We start from the raw sequence: 19,571 nt of genomic DNA, 5'->3' as shown, positions 1-19,571 counted from the left end.
TTGAACTCTAAATACCGGAGTCAAACAATGCCGTGCGTTAGACATAAACCACGCGTAGTGTTAGCAGGCCATCTACCGCCAAACTCCAAATCTAGCCGTATATTAACTATATTAACCTTAATATAATTAGGGCTAATATAGTTAATATATATAATATAATAACTATTTTAACTATATTAACCCTAATATAATTAGGGTTAATATAGTTAATAAATATAATATAATAACTATATTAACTATAGTAACCCTAATATAATTAGGGTTAATATAGTTAATATATATAATATAATAACTATATTAACCCTAATATAATTAGGGTTAATATAGTTAATATAGGTGGCGGCGGTGTAGGGGGATTAGATTAGGGGTTAATGTATTTAATTTAGGTGGCGGCGGTGTAGGGGGATTAGATTAGGGGGTAATACATTTATTATAGGTGGCGGCGGTGTAGGGGGATTTAGATTAGATGCAAAAGAGTTGATTACTTTGTGACAAAGCCCCGCAAAAAGCTCTTTTAAGGGCTGGTAAAAGAGCTGATTACTTTAGGGCAATGGCCCACAAAAAGCCCTTTTAAGGGCTGGCAATAGAGCTGTTTACTTTGGGGTAATGCCACGCAAAAAGCCCTTTTCAGGGCTATTTGTAGGGTTAGACTTAGGTTTAGTGGTAGGGATAGTTTAGTATTTTAGGGGTTAAATAATTTAATATAGGTGGCGGCGGTATAGGGGGATTAGATTAGGGGTTAATAAGTTAATATAGGTGGCGGTGGTATAGTGGGATTAGATTAGGGGTTAATAATTTTAATATAGCTGGCGCGGGGTAGGAGCTCACATTAGGGGGTAGTTAATGTAGGTGGCGGCGGTGTAAGGGGCTCACATTAGGGGGTAGATAATGTAGATGGCGGCGGTGTAAGGGGCTCACATTAGGGGGTAGTAAATGTAGGTGGCGGCGGAGTAAGGGGCTCACATTAGGGTGTAGTTAATGTAGGTGGCGGCGGGGTCCGGGAGCGGCGGTTTAGGGGTTAAATACTTTATTAGGGATTGCGACGGGGGATCGTGGTTGACAGGTAGATAGACTTTGCGCATGCGTTAGGTGTTAGGTTTTATTTAGCAGTTCACGGTTCATGTTTTTATTTTGCAGCTAGTTTAGGGAGCTACGGGGCTCCAATAAACAGCGTAAGGCTTACTTCGCCTGCAATTTGTGGCGAGGTGAAAATGGAGTAGAATTTCTCAATTTTCGCCACGTAAGTCCTTACGCTGTATATTGGATACCAAACTGCGCTGGTTTGGTATACCTGTCTATGGCCCAAAAAACTACGGCCGAAGGCAGAAATATACGAGCGTAACTTCTAGGTTACGCCGTATATGTGATACCAAACCAGCGCAAAATTCGGCATTGCCGGCTTTTGCGGGCGACGCTGCATATCGGATCGAGGCCCAGGTTTTAGCAGCATCATAGTTTAGTATTATTAAATACCAATACAGCACTTATAATGGAACGTGGGTATTTATCTTGGAGAAGTAGCTTTTCCCTTTAAAAGATGAAAAAATGGCCTTTCCATATAGCAATATGTTGATTTTACACTATTCCATATATAAAACTGCTGCACTAATCAAATGTAATGTCATGATTTAGGAATAGTTTCAAATTCTAATGATGGAGAGGGCAGTAGACACCTTCTAGTACCATTTAAATGGGCATTTGTTGCAATGCTTTAAAAAGCAAATAAAATTGATAACTTTTTAGCAAAATATCAAATGTTGTCATATAATTTATTTAGAATTTATCCACAGATTGCCTTAGACTGTCCTACTGAATTTTGTCGCTATTATATTCAGCTTCAGGAACCATATATCAAGGATCCTGCTGCTTACCCAAAACTACAGGTAAGAACTGTTGCATATATTGAGTATATACTGGCTTTAGCTGTACATTTTTCAACTGTTTTCATTTTTATCATGTTCCTTTTAGCTTTTTAATGATATATATGATTATATATATATATATATATATATATATATATATATATATATATATATGTGTGTGTGTGTGTGTGTGTATGTATATATATATATATATATATATATATATATATCAAGGACGTGCAGTCATAGGAGGCAGGGTAGGCAGAGCCTACCCTGCCATATGGGCCCAAAGTTTATTTAAATGTATAATATAAATAAAATTAAAAAATTGTGTTAAAAAAAAAAAATGTACTTTTTAATTTCTCCCCCATGTTACGCTTTGGAGATGCAGAGCAGACATACTCCATAGCGCAACATGGGTGCATATTATGAACATTAGCGACACCTGCTGGCATAACACAACTATTCACTTTTTTTCCCCAAGTTACGCTATGGAGAGGCACTGTACTTTTGTACCTCTCCATTGCGTAACATCATGGCATTTTTCAAATAACCGGCGAAGGATCAAAACACCACCCACTGGCTGTCACAGGCTGACTGATTGTCAGCCAGGAAAATATTGGCCAATCGGAGGCATGACTCGTAATGCCTCTTAGAGAGGGAGCCAATCAGACGGTCATGTTCTCCTGTGATTGACAACACCAGGAGAACGTGACCGTTATTGATTGGCTCCCTGCGCATGCGCAAGAAAGAATCCAGAGCGCAGCGCAGAAGTATTGGAGACTTGTAGGCTGGCGGCAAAGTCTGTGAAGGAAGGGCTGTGTGTTGCCACCTGATCAGCTCATCCCTTCTGGTTCACTTGGACGCGGACGGAGCGACGGAGCACCGGAGCACCGGAGCCTGGCCATATACTTAATTTGTTACGGGTAAGTCACAACAGAAAGGGTCTATGCTAATGCTTTCATTTTTAAAGCGGGAGAGCGCATCTAGGCAGAAGCAGGGGAGTTAGTACTATTTGTCCACATTATTTTTATTATAATATACCTTGATCATGAATCAAGGTATATTATAATAAAAAATAATGTGCACAAATAGTAGTTATGTAATGATGCAGCAGCAGGGGAGTTAATGAAATACATAGTTATACTACTATTTGTCCACATTATTTTTATTATAATATACCTTGATCATGAATCAAGGTATATTATAATAAAAAATAATGTGCACAAATAGTAGTTATGTAATGATGCAGCAGCAGGGGAGTTAATGAAATACATAGTTATACTACTATTTGTCCACATTATTTTTATTATAATATACCTTGATCATGAATCAAGGTATATTATAATAAAAAATAATGTGCACAAATAGTAGTTATGTAATGATGCAGCAGCAGGGGAGTTAATGAAATACATAGTTTTACTACTATTTGTCCACATTATTTTTATTATAATATACCTTGATCATGAATCAAGGTATATTATAATAAAAAATAATGTGCACAAATAGTAGTTATGTAATGATGTAATGATTATGTAATGATTTGGTCCGTTTTGCTTTTCTTTTTTTAATATACCATGTTGTCCAGAGAGAGACTAGTCCTGACTGATATGATGATCAAGGGATAGAATAATAAAATTAATGTGCACTGCAGAAATAATATATCACTGTATTTAACTGCCTTTAATAGATTATATAATCTTTCTATACGCATTTATGTGAATTATGTAATATAAATGTGACCAGTTATGGCTCATGCATCTATAATGTAAAGGACATTGTCATTTTAAAGACATCTTCCTTTTAGATGCAACTTCCTTTATGTGTTTATTTTCTGTTTAATGTTAACCCCCTGAACTCAGACTCTAACAGCATAAAAGAGACCCATATCACTGAAATAGGGGACTGAAAATGAGGAATAGCATTTTGAATGTACAATCCAATTTAGAGATGTTGTATTCATTGCATATTAATGATATTCATTGGTACATTTTGGGTTAACAGTAGCACTGTTTACATAACTTAGCATGCCACGTGCTTGCTAACTGTCTTGGCTAAAGTATTAAACTTCCATGATTCTGATAAAAATTGGAAACTTTCTAATGTAATTGTATTATTATTTAATTAACTCTTTTTTAAACCTTTGTTGAAAAGCATACCTAGTGGGATAGAGCATGTGCGTTTCTTGAGTGGCAGCAGTAGTGTTTGCAGTATTGATCACTTGTTAATTTTTGTTGAAATAAAAATATCTAGATATGCTCAGCAGCATTTGTGTCTTTAAAACTTTCAAGGGATTTGAAACCAATATTTTTTTATTTCATAATTTAGATACAGCATGCAATTTGAAGCAAATTTCTAATGTACTACTCAAAAAAATTATAATAGGAGTACATTAGAAAGCTGCTTAAAACTGCTGCTTTTTTCTGAATCATGACAGAAAAAATATGGGTTTCATATTCCTTTAAAGGGATAGGAAATTCAAAATAAAACTTGCATGATTCTAATAGAGCATGTCCCTTTAACTATATTTTATTTGCTGTTTAGAGAGGTTAAATGACATATAAATATTTGTGTCACTGGCTGTGTAATTGTATTAATGGTAAAAAGAAATCAAATAATTGCCTGAGAGTGACAGATGACAGTCAGACGCCATTTCTGCACTGTGGAGAATCTTTCCACAGTGCAGAAATGGCGTCTGACTGTCATCTGTCACTCTCAGGCAATTATTTGATTTCTTTTTACCATTAATACAATTACACAGCCAGTGACACAAATATGTATATGTCATTTAACCTCTCTAAACAGCAAATAAAATATAGTTAAAGTGTGTGTTGTAATTAATGTGCTAATTGCCCTTGTGCAACCTGCTAAATTATTTGTATATTTAAGCTACATCGATTAGGTTCATATATGGGTTTGTCGGGCATATCATAGCAAGTGCCTCACCAACCTCTGACTTCACTGCACGTCACTGATATATATATATATATATATATATTTGTAGAGCGCCAACAGATTCTGCAGAGCTATAAACTTAGGGTATACAAGATAACATTTACAGGGATCAAATGTGTAGAGGGCCCTTCCGGGAGTTGTGCTGTTGTAGGATTCTCTTATGAAGGTGAACTACAAACAGCTGGGCTCATAGGCTTACACGCTAAGGGGTTCAATGGGATAGCAGTGGAGATAGGAAGTTTAGTGTAGTTTGTAGGCATCCCTGAATAGTAGAGTCTTTAGGGAGTGCTTGAAGCTTTCAATACAGGGAGTGCAGAATTATTAGGCAAGTTGTATTTTTGAGGATTAATTTTATTATTGAACAACAACCATGTTCTCAATGAACCCAAAAAACTCATTAATATCAAAGCTGAATAGTTTTGGAAGTAGTTTTTAGTTTGTTTTTAGTTATAGCTATTTTAGGGGGATATCTGTGTGTGCAGGTGACTATTACTGTGCATAATTATTAGGCAACTTAACAAAAAACAAATATATACCCATTTCAATTATTTATTTTTACCAGTGAAACCAATATAACATCTCAACATTCACAAATATACATTTCTGACATTCAAAAACAAAACAAAAACAAATCAGTGACCAATATAGCCACCTTTCTTTGCAAGGACACTCAAAAGCCTGCCATCCATGGATTCTGTAAGTGTTTTGATCTGTTCACCATCAACATTGCGTGCAGCAGCAACCACAGCCTCCCAGATACTGTTCAGAGAGGTGTACTGTTTTCCCTCCTTGTAAATCTCACATTTGATGATGGACCACAGGTTCTCAATGGGGTTCAGATCAGGTGAACAAGGAGGCCATGTCATTAGATTTTCTTCTTTTATACCCTTTCTTGCCAGCCACGCTGTGGAGTACTTGGACGCATGTGATGGAGCATTGTCCTGCATGAAAATCATGTTTTTCTTGAAGGATGCAGACTTCTTCCTGTACCACTGCTTGAAGAAGGTGTCTTCCAGAAACTGGCAGTAGGACTGGGAGTTGAGCTTGACTCCATCCTCAACCCGAAAAGGCCCCACAAGCTCATCTTTGATGATACCAGCCCAAACCAGTACTCCACCTCCACCTTGCTGGCGTCTGAGTCGGACTGGAGCTCTCTGCCCTTTACCAATCCAGCCACGGGCCCATCCATCTGGCACATCAATACTCACTCTCATTTCATCAGTCCATAAAACCTTAGAAAAATCAGTCTTGAGATATTTCTTGGCCCAGTCTTGATGTTTCAGCTTGTGTGTCTTGTTCAGTGGTGGTCGTCTTTCAGCCTTTCTTACCTTGGCCATGTCTCTGAGTATTGCACACCTTGTGCTTTTGGGCACTCCAGTGATGTTGCAGCTCTGAAATATGGCCAAACTGGTGGCAAGTGGCATCTTGGCAGCTGCACGCTTGACTTTTCTCAGTTCATGGGCAGTTATTTTGCGCCTTGGTTTTTCCACACGCTTCTTTCGACCCTGTTGACTATTTTGAATGAAACACTTGATTGTTCGATGATCACGCTTCAGAAGCTTTGCAATTTTAAGAGTGCTGCATCCCTCTGCAAGATATCTCACTATTTTTGACTTTTCTGAGCCTGTCAAGTCCTTCTTTTGACCAATTTTGCCAAAGGAAAGGAAGTTGCCTAATAATTATGCACACCTGATATAGGGTGTTGATGTCATTAGACCACACCCCTTCTCATTACAGAGATGCACATCACCTAATATGCTTAATTGGTAGTAGGCTTTCGAGCCTATACAGCTTGGAGTAAGACAACATGCATAAAGAGGATGATGTGGTCAAAATACTCATTTGCCTAATAATTCTGCACTCCCTGTACTAGGGCAGAGTCTTGAAGAGCGAGGCAGAGAATTCCATAGAGGTGCAGCAGATGAGCAGCGATGTGTAAGGAAGATGAGCCTGACAGAGGCAGATGATTGTAAAGGAGCAAGGCGGCAGCTAGGGAGACCAGAGAGGATGGAGTTGCCGTAGTCGAGGTGGGAAAGGATGAGAGTGGATACAAATCTTAGTTGTGTCTTGTGTTAGGAAATGTCTAATTTTAGAGATGTTTTTAAGATGGAAGCGGCAGGCTTTAGCCAAGGACTGAATGTGAGAAGTGAAGGAAAGATCTGAGTCAAGTGTGACCCCAAGACATCGGGCATGTGGGGTTGGGGTAATGATGGAGTTATCAACCATTATAGAGAAATGGGGGGGTGAAGATTTTGGAAGAAGGGGGGAAAATAAGGAGCTCAGTTTTGAAAAGATTTGGCTTGAGGTAGTGAGAGGACATCCAAGATGAGATATGAGAGAGACAGTTAGTGACACGGCTTAGCAAGGAAGGAGATAGGTCAGTCTGGTGCGGAGAGGTAGATTTGTGTGTTGTCGGCATACAAATGATATTGAAACCTGTGGGACTTTATTAAGGAACCTAATGATGACGTGTAGGTTGTGAAGGGGACCGAGGTTAGATCCTTGTGGTATCCCAACAGAAAGAGGTAATGGGGCAGAGGATGCCCCACAGAAGGCTACACTAAAGGTACAGTTATACAAATAGGAAGAGAACCATGAGAGAGCAGTGTTGCAGATGCCGAAGGATTGGAGGGTTTGGAGTAGGGCTGGACGATATTGGCAAAAATGAAAATCGCGTTTTTGGACCCAAAATATTTGTGATTTTCTTATAAATGACTAGAACATCTTAATTTTTCAATAAAAAAAAATATTTATCACTACAGAATCTTAATGTAAATGTTTCTTAATGTCCAATACACTCTGGGAGCATCAAAATACAAACCACAAAATAGTTAAAATAAAATTAGCTGACTGTGCTGTGGTTACATAGTAGACACTAGCCAGTTCTTAGGTCTTCTGACACAACATTGTCATGTTTTCTTGGTCTGTCAGTCTAGCTGTGGTACGATTAACATATGAAGTTGTGTAAGCTGACTTTACAGCAGTATGATTTGTGTATAAGTGCAGTAAAGGTAGTGCAATGCACACACTGTTGCATTTGTTATTCATTTAGATGAGTGACTGTCCAGGCAAACATGAGGAATGTGGCATTGATAAGGTCAATCTTGACACATCCTGCAGCCTGTCATATTACATCACACAGCTATTCTGTAGTACATAACATAACACTAAGAACAGTTATAGTTAGTGTACATAATACAAACAAGTGAACTCAACACATACAAATTTAATTGAAATTAAATTAGCTGTCCAGTTCTTACCACATTGTCCATGTTTTCTTGGGCAGTCAGTCTAGCTGTGGTATAAGTAACATATGAAGCAGAGTGCATGGAGAAACCTGAAAAGTGCTGACTGTCCAGCAACACGATTTGGGTTTCTAATTGCAGTAAAGGTAGTACAATGCAAACTACTTCATGTGTTAGTCATTTAGCTGAGTGACTGTCCTGGAAAACATGGGGGATGTGTCATTGACTCTCATCCTCCCTTTCCTCCTCCGTTTTCATGATGAACAGATCTTCTTTTTTTTTTTTTTTTTTATTGCGTACTCTTGCAGTTTTAAATCGCGGCTATTAATCACGGTTTTAAATTGCATATGCGATTAATCGTGCAGCCCTAGTTTGGAGCAAAAGAGGGTGGTTGACAGTATCAAAGGCTGCAGACAGATCAAGGAGGATAAGCAGAGAGAAGTGGCCTTTGGATTTTGCTGTAAGTAGGTCATTGGTTAACAATTGCTGTCTCTGTGGAGTGAAGGGTAGCGAAATCCAGATTGTAGTGGGTCAAGGAGGGAGTTTAATGTATCGCATGCTACATAAAGTGTTACATCTCTGCTAAATTATGCCACTTGGGCCAAGCAAGAGGAGGGTGCTGGATTGTAGAAAAAGACACATTCAGATCTCTACTAAACCAGACTTGGTAACTCATCCCCTCGTTAAGGTGGTTGTGATAAGTGCTCTCATTTAAAAAAATCATGTGGCTTACTTTAGCTACAATATGTCCTATGGCTGTTTTAATGTACCTTATAAAGGACAGTCTACTAGAAAATTGTTATTGTTTAAAAAGATAGATGTTACCTTTTTATTACTAGGGATGGGTGAATGTTTCGCTACATTTGAAAAATGAAACGAATTTTAACACATTCGTTCATTTCGAATTTTGAATGTTTGTACAAAATTCTAACATTTATTTGATGTAATAGTATTAATTATGCTTTCTTTAACCCCTTAATGACCGAGGACGTGCAGGGTACGTCCTCTAAAAAAAGGCAGTTAACGCCTGAGGACGTACCCTGCACGTCCTCAGTCTGGAAAGCAGCTGGAAGCGATCCTGCTCGCTTCCAGCTGCTTTCCGGTTATTGCAGTGATGCCTCGACATCGAGGCATCCTGCAATAACACTTTCTGGCCATCCGATGCAGAGAGAGCCACTCTGTGGCCCTTTCTGCACCGGACATCGATGGCCGGTATCGTTGGTGGGTGGGAGCCGACTTGGGAGGCGGGTGGGCGGCCATCGGTGAGATCTGGAAGGTGGAGGGGGGCGGGATCGGGGGCGGAGCCTTCGGGGGCACGCACGGGCGCGCGCGCGTGCACGGTGGGTGGCGGGCGGGCGCGTGCACGGGGCGGGAGCGGGTGGGAACCGCTACACTACAGAAAAAAAGTAAAGAGTAAAGTGTATTAAAAAATGAAATAAACATTTTTAAAAGAAAGCATTTAAGCGATCTGGAAGGGGTGGGGGGTTGGTATTGGGGGGGGAAGCTACACTACATAAAAAGGAAATTTTTTTAATAAAAAAAACATATTTTCACTAAAATGGGTACTGGCAGTACCCAAGATGGCGCACATTAAGTCAGAAGGGGAGGGTTAGAGAGCTGTTGGGTGGGGGATCAGTGAGGTTGGGGGCTAAGGGGGATCCTACACAGAAGCATATGTAAATATGCTAAAACAAAATGCACAAAAATGCACAAATTTTCCTTTTATTTTAGTACTGGCAGAGTTTCTGCCAGTACTTAAGATGGCGGGGACATTTGTGGGGTAGGGGAGGGAAGAGAGATGTTTGGGAGGGATCAGGGGGTCTGATGTTTCAGGTGGGAGGCTGATCTCTACACTAAAGCTAAAATTAACCCTGCAAGCTCCCTACAAGCTACCTAATTAACCCCTTCACTGCTAGCCATAATACACGTGTGATGCGCAGCGCCATTTAGCAGCATTCTAATTACCAAAAAGCAACGCCAAATTCATATATGTCTGCTATTTCTGAACAAAGGGGATCCCAGAGAAGCATTTACAACCATTTGTGCCATAATTGCACAAGCTGTTTGTAAATGATTTCAGTGACAAACCTAAAATTGTGAAAAATGTAATGTTTTTTTTAATTTGATCGCATTTGGCGGTGAAATGGTGGCATGAAATATACCAAAATGGGCCTAGATCAATACTTGGGGTTGTCTAATACACTACACTAAAGCTAAAAATACCCCAAAAAGCTCCTTACATGCTCCCTAATTAACCCCTTCACTGCTGGGCATAATACACGTGTGGTGCGCAGTGGCATTTAGCGGCCTTCTAATTACCAAAAAGCAATGCCAAAGCCATATATGTCTGCTATTTCTGAACAAAGGGGATCCCAGAGAAGAATTTACAACCATTTATGCCATAATTGCACAAGCAGTTTGTAAATAATTTCAGTGAGAAACTGAAAGTTTGTGAAAAAATTTGTGAAAAAGTGAACAATTTTTTGTATTTGATCGCATTTGGCGGTGAAATGGTGGCATGAAATATACCAAAATGGGCCTAGATCAATACTTTGGGATGTCTTCTAAAAAAAAATATATATATGTCAATGGATATTCAGGGATTCCTGAAAGATATCAGTGTCCCAATGTAACTAGCGCTAATTTTGAAAAAAAAATGTTTTGAAAATAGCAAAGTGCTACTTGTATTTATGGCCCTATAAGTTACAAAAAAAGCAAAGAAGATGTAAACATTGGGTATTTCTAAACTCAGGACAAAATTTAGAAACTATTTAGCATGGGTGTTTTTTGGTGGTTGTAGATATGTAACAGATTTTGGGGTTCAAAGTTAGAAAAAGTGTGTTTTTTTCCATTTTTCCTCATATTTCTTTCATGTAATTAGCAAGAGTCCATGAGCTAGTGACGTATGGGATATACATTCCTACCAGGAGGGGCAAAGTTTCCCAAACCTTAAAATGCCTATAAATACACCCCTCACCACACCCACAATTCAGTTTTACAAACTTTGCCTCCGATGGAGGTGGTGAAGTAAGTTTGTGCTAGATTCTACGTTGATATGCGCTCCGCAGCAAGTTGGAGCCCGGTTTTCCTCTCAGCGTGCAGTGAATGTCAGAGGGATGTGAGGAGAGTATTGCCTATTTGAATGCAGTGATCTCCTTCTACGGGGTCTATTTCATAGGTTCTCTGTTATCGGTCGTAGAGATTCATCTCTTACCTCCCTTTTCAGATCGACGATATACTCTTATATATACCATTACCTCTGCTGATTCTCGTTTCAGTACTGGTTTGGCTATCTGCTATATGTAGATGAGTGTCCTGGGGTAAGTAAGTCTTATTTTCTGTGACACTCCAAGCTATGGTTGGGCACTTTGTTTATAAAGTTCTAAATATATGTATTCAAACATTTATTTGCCTTGACTCAGAATGTTCAACTTTCCTTATTTTTCAGACAGTCAGTTTCATATTTGGGATAATGCATTTTAATTTAACATATTTTACCTTAAAATTTGACTTTTCCCTGTGGGCTGTTAGGCTCGCGGGGGCTGAAAATGCTTCATTTTATTGCGTCATTTTTGGCGCGGACTTTTTTGGCGCAAAAATTCTATTTCCGTTTCCGGCGTCATACGTGTCGCCGGAAGTTGCGTCATTCTTTGACGTTATTTTGCGCCAAAAATGTCGGCGTTCCGGATGTGGCGTCATTTTTGGCGCCAAAAGCATTTAGGCGCCAAATAATGTGGGCGTCTTTTTTGGCGCTAAAAAATTTGGGCGTCATTTTTTGTCTCCACATTATTTAAGTCTCATTATTTATTGCTTCTGGTTGCTAGAAGCTTGTTCACTGGCATTTTTTTCCCATTCCTGAAACTGTCATTTAAGGAATTTGATCAATTTTGCTTTATATGTTGTTTTTTTCTTTTACATATTGCAAGATGTTCCACGTTGCAACTGAGTCAGAAGTTACTACAGGAAAATCACTGCACAGTGCTGGAGCTACCAAGCTAAGTCTGCTATAAACTTTTGGTATCTGTTTCTCCAGCTGTTATTTGTATTGCATGTCATGTCAAACTTATTAATGCAGATAAAATTTCCTTTAGTACTGTTACATTACCTGTTGCTGTTCCGTCAACATCTAATTTTCAGAGTGTTCCTGATAACATAAGAGATTTTATTTATTTTAAATCCATTAAGAAGGCTATGTCTGTTATTTCTCCTTCTAGTATACATAAAAGTCTTTTAAAACTTCTCTTTTTTTCAGATGAATTTTTAAAATGAACATCATCATTTTGATGCTGATAAATCTTTGTATTTGTCCAAGATGGAATTTATTCGTTCTTTACTTAAAGAAGTGTTATTTGCATTAGAAATAGAGGATTCTGGTCCTCTTGATACTAAATGTAAACGTTTAAATAAGGTAGTTATTCCAGAAGTGTTTTATCTCCCTGATGCTATTTCTGAAGTAATTTCCAGGGAATGGAATAATTTGGGTAATTTATTTACTCCTTCTAGACGTTTAAGCAAATTATATCCTGTGCCATCTGACAGATTAGAGTTTTTTGGGACAAAAATCCCTAAGGTTATGGGGCTGTCTCTACTCCTGCTAATGTACTACTATTCCTATGGCAGATAGTACTTCATTTAAGGATCCTTTAGATAGGAAAATTGAATCCTTTCTAAGAAAAGCTTACTTATGTTCAGATAATCTTCTTAGACCTGCTATATTTTTAGCGGATGTTGCTGCAGCTTCAACTTTTTGGTTAGAAGCTTTAGCGCAACAAGTAACAGATCATAATTTTATAGCATTATTATTATTCTATAACATGCTAATAATTTTATTGATGATACCATCTTTTGATATCATTAGAGTTGATGTCAGGTATATGTCTCTAGCTATTTTAGCTAGAAAAGCTTTATGGATTAAACTTGGAATACTGACATGTCTTCTAAGTCAACTTTGCTTTCCCTTTCTTTTCAGGGTAAATAATCATTTCGTTCCTTTCCTCACAACAAGGAACAAAAGCCTGATCCTTCATCCTCAGGAGCGGTTTCAGTTTGGAAACTATTTCCAGTTTGGAATATATCCGAGCTTTATAGAAACCTATAGCCAGCTCCTAAGTACCTATGAAGGTGCGGCCCTTATTCCAGCTCAGCTGGTATGGGGCAGATTACGTTTTCTTCAAAGAAATTTGGATCAATTCCGTTCTTAATCTCTGGTTTCAGAAACATTGTTTCAGAAAGGTACAGAATTGGCTTCAAGTTAAGGCCTCCTGCTAAGAGATTCTTTTCTTTCCCGTGTCCCAGTTAACACAGCAAGGCTCAGCATTTCTGAAATGTGTTTCAGATCTAGAGTTGGCTGGAGTATTTATGCCAGTTCCAGTTCTGGAACAGGGGCTGGGGTTTTATTTTATCTCTTCATTGTACCAAAGAAGGTCAATTCCTTCAGACCAGTTCTGGATCTATCATTATTGAATCGTTATGTTAGGATACCAACATTCAAGATGGTTACTGTAGGACTATCCTGCCTTTTGTTTAGCAAGGGCGTTATATGTCTACAATAGATTTACAGGATGTGTATCTGCATATTCCGATTCATCCAGATTACTTTTAGTGTCTGAGATTCTCTTTTTAGACAAGCATTACCAGTTTTGTGGCTCTACCGTTTGGCCTAGCCTCAGTTCCAAGAATTTTTTTCAAAGGTTCTCGGTACCCTTCTTTCTGTATTCAGAGAATAGGGTTTTGGTATTTCCTTATTTGGACGATATCTTGGTACTTGCTCAGTCTTCTCATTTTCGTAGAATCTCATACGAATCGACTTGTGTTGTTTCTTCAAGTTCATGGTTGGAGGATCAATTTACCAATCAGTTCATTGATTCCTCAGACAAGGGTAACCTTTTTAGGTTTCTAGATAAATTCAGTGTCTATGACTCTGTCCTTGTCAGTCAAGAGAAGTTTAACATTGATATCAGCTTGTCAAAACCTTCAGTCACAATCATTCCCTTTGGTAGCCTTATGCATGGAAATGTTGGGTCTTAGGACTGCCGCATCAGATGCGATCTCCTTTGCTCGTTTTCACATGCGACCTCTTCAGCTCTGTATGCTGAACCAATGGTGCAGGGATTACTCAAAGATATCTCAATTAATATCTTTAAACCGATTTTATGACACTCTCTGACATGGTGAACAGATCACCATCGTTTAGTTCAGGGGGCTTCTTTGTTCTTCCGACCTGGACTATAATCTCAACAGATGCTAGTTTTACAGGTTGGGGAGCTGTGTGGGGGTATCTGACGGCACAAGGGGTTTGGGAATCTCAGGAGGTGAGATTTCCGATCAATATTTTGGAACTCCGTGCAATTTTCAGAGCTCTTCAGTCTTGGCCTCTTCTGAAGAGAGAGTTGTTCATTTGTTTTCAGATAAGACAATGTCACATCTGTGGCATACATCAATCATCAAGGAGGGACTCACAGTCCTCTGGCTATGAAAGAAGTATCTCGAATTTTGGTTTGGGCGGAATCCAGCTCCTGTCTAATCTCTGCGGTTTATATCCCAGGTATGGACAATTGGAAAGCGGATTATCTCAGTCGCCAAACGTTGCATCCGGGCGAATGGTCTCTTCACCCAGAGGTATTTCTTCAGATTGTTCAAATGTGGGAACTTCCAGAAATAGATCTGATGGCTTCTCATCTAAACAAGAAACTTCCCAGGTATCTGTCCAGATCCCGGGATCCTCAGGCGGAGGCAGTGGATGCATTTTCACTTCCTTGGAAGTATCATCCTGCCTATATCTTTCCGCCTCTAGTTCTTCTTCCAAGAGTAATCTCCAAGATTCTGAAGGAATGCTCGTTTGTTCTGCTGGTAGCTCCGGCATGGCCTCACAGGTTTTGGTATGAGGATCTTGTCCGGATGGCCTCTTGCCAACCGTGGACTCTTCCGTTAAGACCAGACCTTTTGTCTCAAGGTCCTTTTTTCCATCAGGATCTGAAATCCTTAAATTTAAAGGTATGGAGATTGAACGCTTGATTCTTGGTCAAAGAGGTTTCTCTGACTCTGTGATTAATACTATGTTACAGGCTCGTAAATCTGTATCCAGAGAGATATATTATAGAGTCTGGAAGACTTATATTTCTTGGTGTCTTTCTCATCATTTTTCTTGGCATTCTTTTAGAATACCGAGAATATTACAATTTCTTCAGGATGGTTTAGATAAGGGTTTGTCCGCAAGTTCCTTGAAAGGTCAAATCTCTGCTCTTTCTGTTCTTTTTCAACAGAAAGATTGCTATTCTTCCTGATATTCATTGTTTTGTACAAGCTTTGGTTCGTATAAAGCCTGTCATTAAGTCAATTTCTCCTCCTTGGAGTTTGAATTTGGTTCTGGGGGCTCGTCAAGCTCCTCCATTTGAACCTATGCATTCATTGGATATTAAATTACTTTCTTGGAAAGTTTTGTTCCTTTTGGCCATCTCTTCTGCCAGAAGAGTTTCTGAATTATCTGCTCTTTCTTGTGAGTCTCCTTTTCTGATTTTTCATCAGGATAAGGCGGTGTTGCGATCTTCTTTTGAATTTTTACCTAAGTTGTGAATTCCAACAACATTAGTAGAGACATTGTGGTTCCTTCATTATGTCCTAATCCTAAGAATTCTAAGGAGAAATCGTTGCATTCTTTGGATGTTATTAGAGCTTTGAAATATTATGTTGAAGCTATTAAGTCTTTCCGAAAGACTTCTGGTTTATTTGTTATCTTTTCCGGTTTTAGAAAGGCCAGAAAACTTCTGCCATTTCTTTGGCATCTTGGTTGAAATCTTTATTTCATCTTGCCTATTTTGAGTCGGGTAAGACTCCGCCTCATAGGATTACAGCTCATTCTACTAGGTCAGTTTCTACTTCCTGGGCGTTTAGGAATGAAGCTTCGGTTGATCAGATTTGCAAAGTGGCAACTTGGTTCTCTTTGCATACTTTTACCAAATTCTACCATTTTGTTGTATTTTCTTCTTCTGAAGCAGTTTTTGGTAGAAAAGTACTTCAGGCAGCGGTTTCAGTTTGAATCTTCTGCTTATGTTTTTCATTAAACTTTATTTTGGGTGTGGATTATTTTCAGCAGGAATTGGCTGTCTTTATTTTATCCCTCCCTCTCTAGTGACTCTTGTGTGGAAAGATCCACATCTTGGGTAGTCATTATCCCATACGTCACTAGCTCATGGACTCTTGCTAATTACATGAAAGAAAACATAATTTATGTAAGAACTTACCTGATAAATTCATTTCTTTCATATTAGCAAGAGTCCATGAGGCCCGCCCTTTTTTTGTGGTGGTTATGATTTTTTGTATAAAGCACAATTATTCCAATTCCTTATTTTATATGCTTTCGCACTTTTTTCTTATCACCCCACTTCTTGGCTATTCGTTAAACTGAATTGTGGGTGTGGTGAGGGGTGTATTTATAGGCATTTTAAGGTTTGGGAAACTTTGCCCCTCCTGGTAGGAATGTATATCCCATACGTCACTAGCTCATGGACTCTTGCTAATATGAAAGAAATGAATTTATCAGGTAAGTTCTTACATAAATTATGTTTTTATAATTTTTTTTATAGTAAATGATAAGATATGATGAAAATAATGGTATTTTTAGAAAGTCCATTTAATGGCGAGAAAAACGGTATATAATATGTGTGGGTACAGTAAATGAGTAAGAGGAAAATTTCAGCTAAACACAAACACTGCAGAAATGTAAAAATAGCCTTGGTCCCAAACGGACAGAAAATGGAAAAGTGCTCTGGTCACTAAGGGGTTAAATGTAATATTCAATTTTTCTAATAATTCGATTCAAATTTTGCGTTATTCAAATTCGAAAAATTTGAATTTATATATTTGTAATAGTATTTCTAATGCTTGCTTTTAAATGTAATATTGGAATTTTGCAATATTTGAAATAGAAACATTCAAATTTATATATTTGTATCTATTATGTATCAATTTACTAAGTTCCCTACCACATGAACTATTGAATAGTATTAAATGGAATGTTACATTTGAAATGTCAAATGTGGTCATTCAATCTAATTATGAACTTTCGAAAGTAACATCGAAAACTGTAAATGGCATTCGATTATAGAATATTGAAGAATATTCGTTCTTATCAACATTTAATTATGTAAATTGAATTTCTACAATAACATTCGTTCTAACATTCGAATATAAACACATTCGCCCATCCCTATTTATTACCCATTCCCCAGTTTTGTATTACCAACACTGTTATATTAATATACTTTTACCTGTATATAAGCCACTGCAGACTTCACTTTATTTCAGTGCTTTTTACAATCTTGCATTTTAGCCAATCATTGCTGGTTCTTGTATAACCATTATCATCCTCTACGGTAGTCAGCACATTTTTATCTATATGGCTCACATGAACTAGCACTGTCTGGCTGTTGTGCAAGATTTAAAAAGCACTGAGATAAGAGGTGGCCTTCTGCGGCTTAGAAACAGGCAAACTTAAAGGTTATAAAGTATATAAATATAACAATGTTGATTATGCAATAAAAAAAAAAATAAGTAGACTGTCCCTTTTAAGTATCATTTATTAACAACCATGCATTTTCTTCTAGCTTCAAAAATGACAATATCCCTTTAAAGGCATATACAAGTCATTATTTAATTAAAAGTCCTATTATTAGTTATCTTTTTAAAGCTGCAGCAAGTCATAACCCTAAACAGAAGTCTCACAACTCTTCATTGGAAAGGGCCAAAGGCAGACTTGCAGCAACTCCAGAGCTGATATGGGAGTCATTAACAGGAGAGTGCGCAGTAGTAAAAGTGCGTCCAACACTTTCCAGAGAAGTAGCCCAGAACGTTGTTTACAACTCACTGTAGATTAATAACATGACTTTTATTTCCCTTTAACTTCAGGCCATATTATCTCATTTTGCTTTGGGGATAATTGAAAATGACAATCTTATTCTCAGAAAGTTCCTAACGCTTCTATGTATTTCAGATGCTGGTGTATATGTTTTACACTGTCCCCTACAACCTTTTCACTCTTTATGGGCTCTTGGTTCCTGGATGTACATGGATGCCGGACTTAACCCTAATTCATGCTGGTGGAATAGCACAGGTATATTTCATAATAGTTTCCTAAATGACTCATGTGTAAAAACTACCAGAACAATCATTTATGGTGCAGTCCTGTACAAATATTATACTAATCATTTCTGCAATTTGCTCATTTTTGTTAGTAGTAAATATTTGATATTTTTTTAAATTGCATTAATGGTAGATTTTATCTTTTTAAAATGTACTTGTCCTAAATATTATTTGAGAGTACTTGGCAGCTTACATAATAGTGATTTGTCGCTGGAACTTAGCCTCCTCTTGTTGGGTCAGCTGACAACAGGTGTCACAGGGACTTGCCACTTAGCCTCCTCTTGTTGGGTCAGCTGACAACAGGTGTCACAGGGACTTGCCACTTAGCCTCCTCTTGTTGGGTCAGCTGACAACAGGTGTCACAGGGACTTGCCACTTAGCCTCCTCTTGTTGGGTCAGCTGACAACAGGGACTTACCACTTAGCCTCCTCTTGTTGGGTCAGCCGACAACAGGTGTCACAGGGACTTGCCACTTAGCCTCCTCTTGTTGGGTCAGCTGACAACAGGTGTCACAGGTACTTACCACTTAGCCTCCTCCTGTTTGGTCAGTTTACTACAGGTGTCACAGGGACTTGTCCTATAGGGGCTAAATTGTGAAGGGCCGAATGGCCCTTAATACCACTGTTTCCGCTGCTCCTTAACTCGTCCACCGCCTCTGAAGCTGCGGACATCATTCCGCCCGATCGCATGCGATCGGGTTGATTGACACCCTTGTGGCCGATTGTGGTGAATCTGCAGGGGGCAGCATTGCACAAGCAGTTCACTAGAACTGCTTGTGCAGTGTTAAATGCCGCATATGCGGTCTGCATTCAGCGATGTCTGGCGGACATGATACGCTACAGCGTATCATGTCTGCCAGACATTGATAAATTGGCCTCTTAGTCTCCTCCTGTTGGGACAACTGACAACAGGTGTCACAAGGAGTTGTCCCTTAGTCTCCTCCTGTTGGGACAACTAACAACAGGTGTCACAAGGAGTTGTCCCTTAGTCTCCTCCTGTTGGGACAACTAACAGGTGTCACAAGGAGTTGTCCCTTAGTCTCCTCCTGTTGGGACAACTAACAGGTGTCACAAGGAGTTGTCCCTTAGTCTCCTCCTGTTGGGACAACTGACAACAGGTGTCACAAGGAGTTGTCCCTTAGTCTCCTCCTGTTGGGACAACTGACAACAGGTTTCACAAGTAGTTGTCCCTTAGTCTCCTCCTGTTGGGACAACTGACAACAGGTGTCACAAGGAGTTGTCCCTTAGTCTCCTCCTGTTGGGACAACTGACAACAGGTGTCACAAGGTGTTGTCCCTTAGTCTCCTCCTGTTGGGACAACTGACAACAGGTGTCACAAGGAGTTGTCCCTTAGTCTCCTCCTGTTGGGACAA

At 38.9% G+C, this 19,571-nt stretch overlaps 1 protein-coding gene across 2 annotated transcripts in view; it reads left to right on the top strand.

Annotated features, from left to right (window-relative positions):
• The window catches only part of TM6SF1 (transmembrane 6 superfamily member 1), a 189,901-nt gene that overhangs the window by 140,909 nt on the left and 29,421 nt on the right, over nucleotides 1-19,571 (top strand). The window contains exons 8-9 of one of the 2 annotated variants that reach the window (XM_053717423.1): nucleotides 1,836-1,883; nucleotides 18,051-18,170. In XM_053717423.1, coding sequence (XP_053573398.1) covers nucleotides 1,836-1,883; nucleotides 18,051-18,170 — 168 coding nt within the window. Of the gene's footprint in view, nucleotides 1-1,790; nucleotides 1,884-18,050; nucleotides 18,171-19,571 lie in introns of both variants that reach the window. The other variant, XM_053717422.1, reaches the window with a different exon arrangement.

Source organism: Bombina bombina, chromosome 6 (assembly GCF_027579735.1).
Source record: "Bombina bombina isolate aBomBom1 chromosome 6, aBomBom1.pri, whole genome shotgun sequence".
NCBI lineage: Eukaryota > Metazoa > Chordata > Amphibia > Anura > Bombinatoridae > Bombina > Bombina bombina.
The sequence above is the reverse complement of the archived record's forward strand: the minus strand, read 5'-3'. Positions and strand labels throughout refer to the sequence as shown.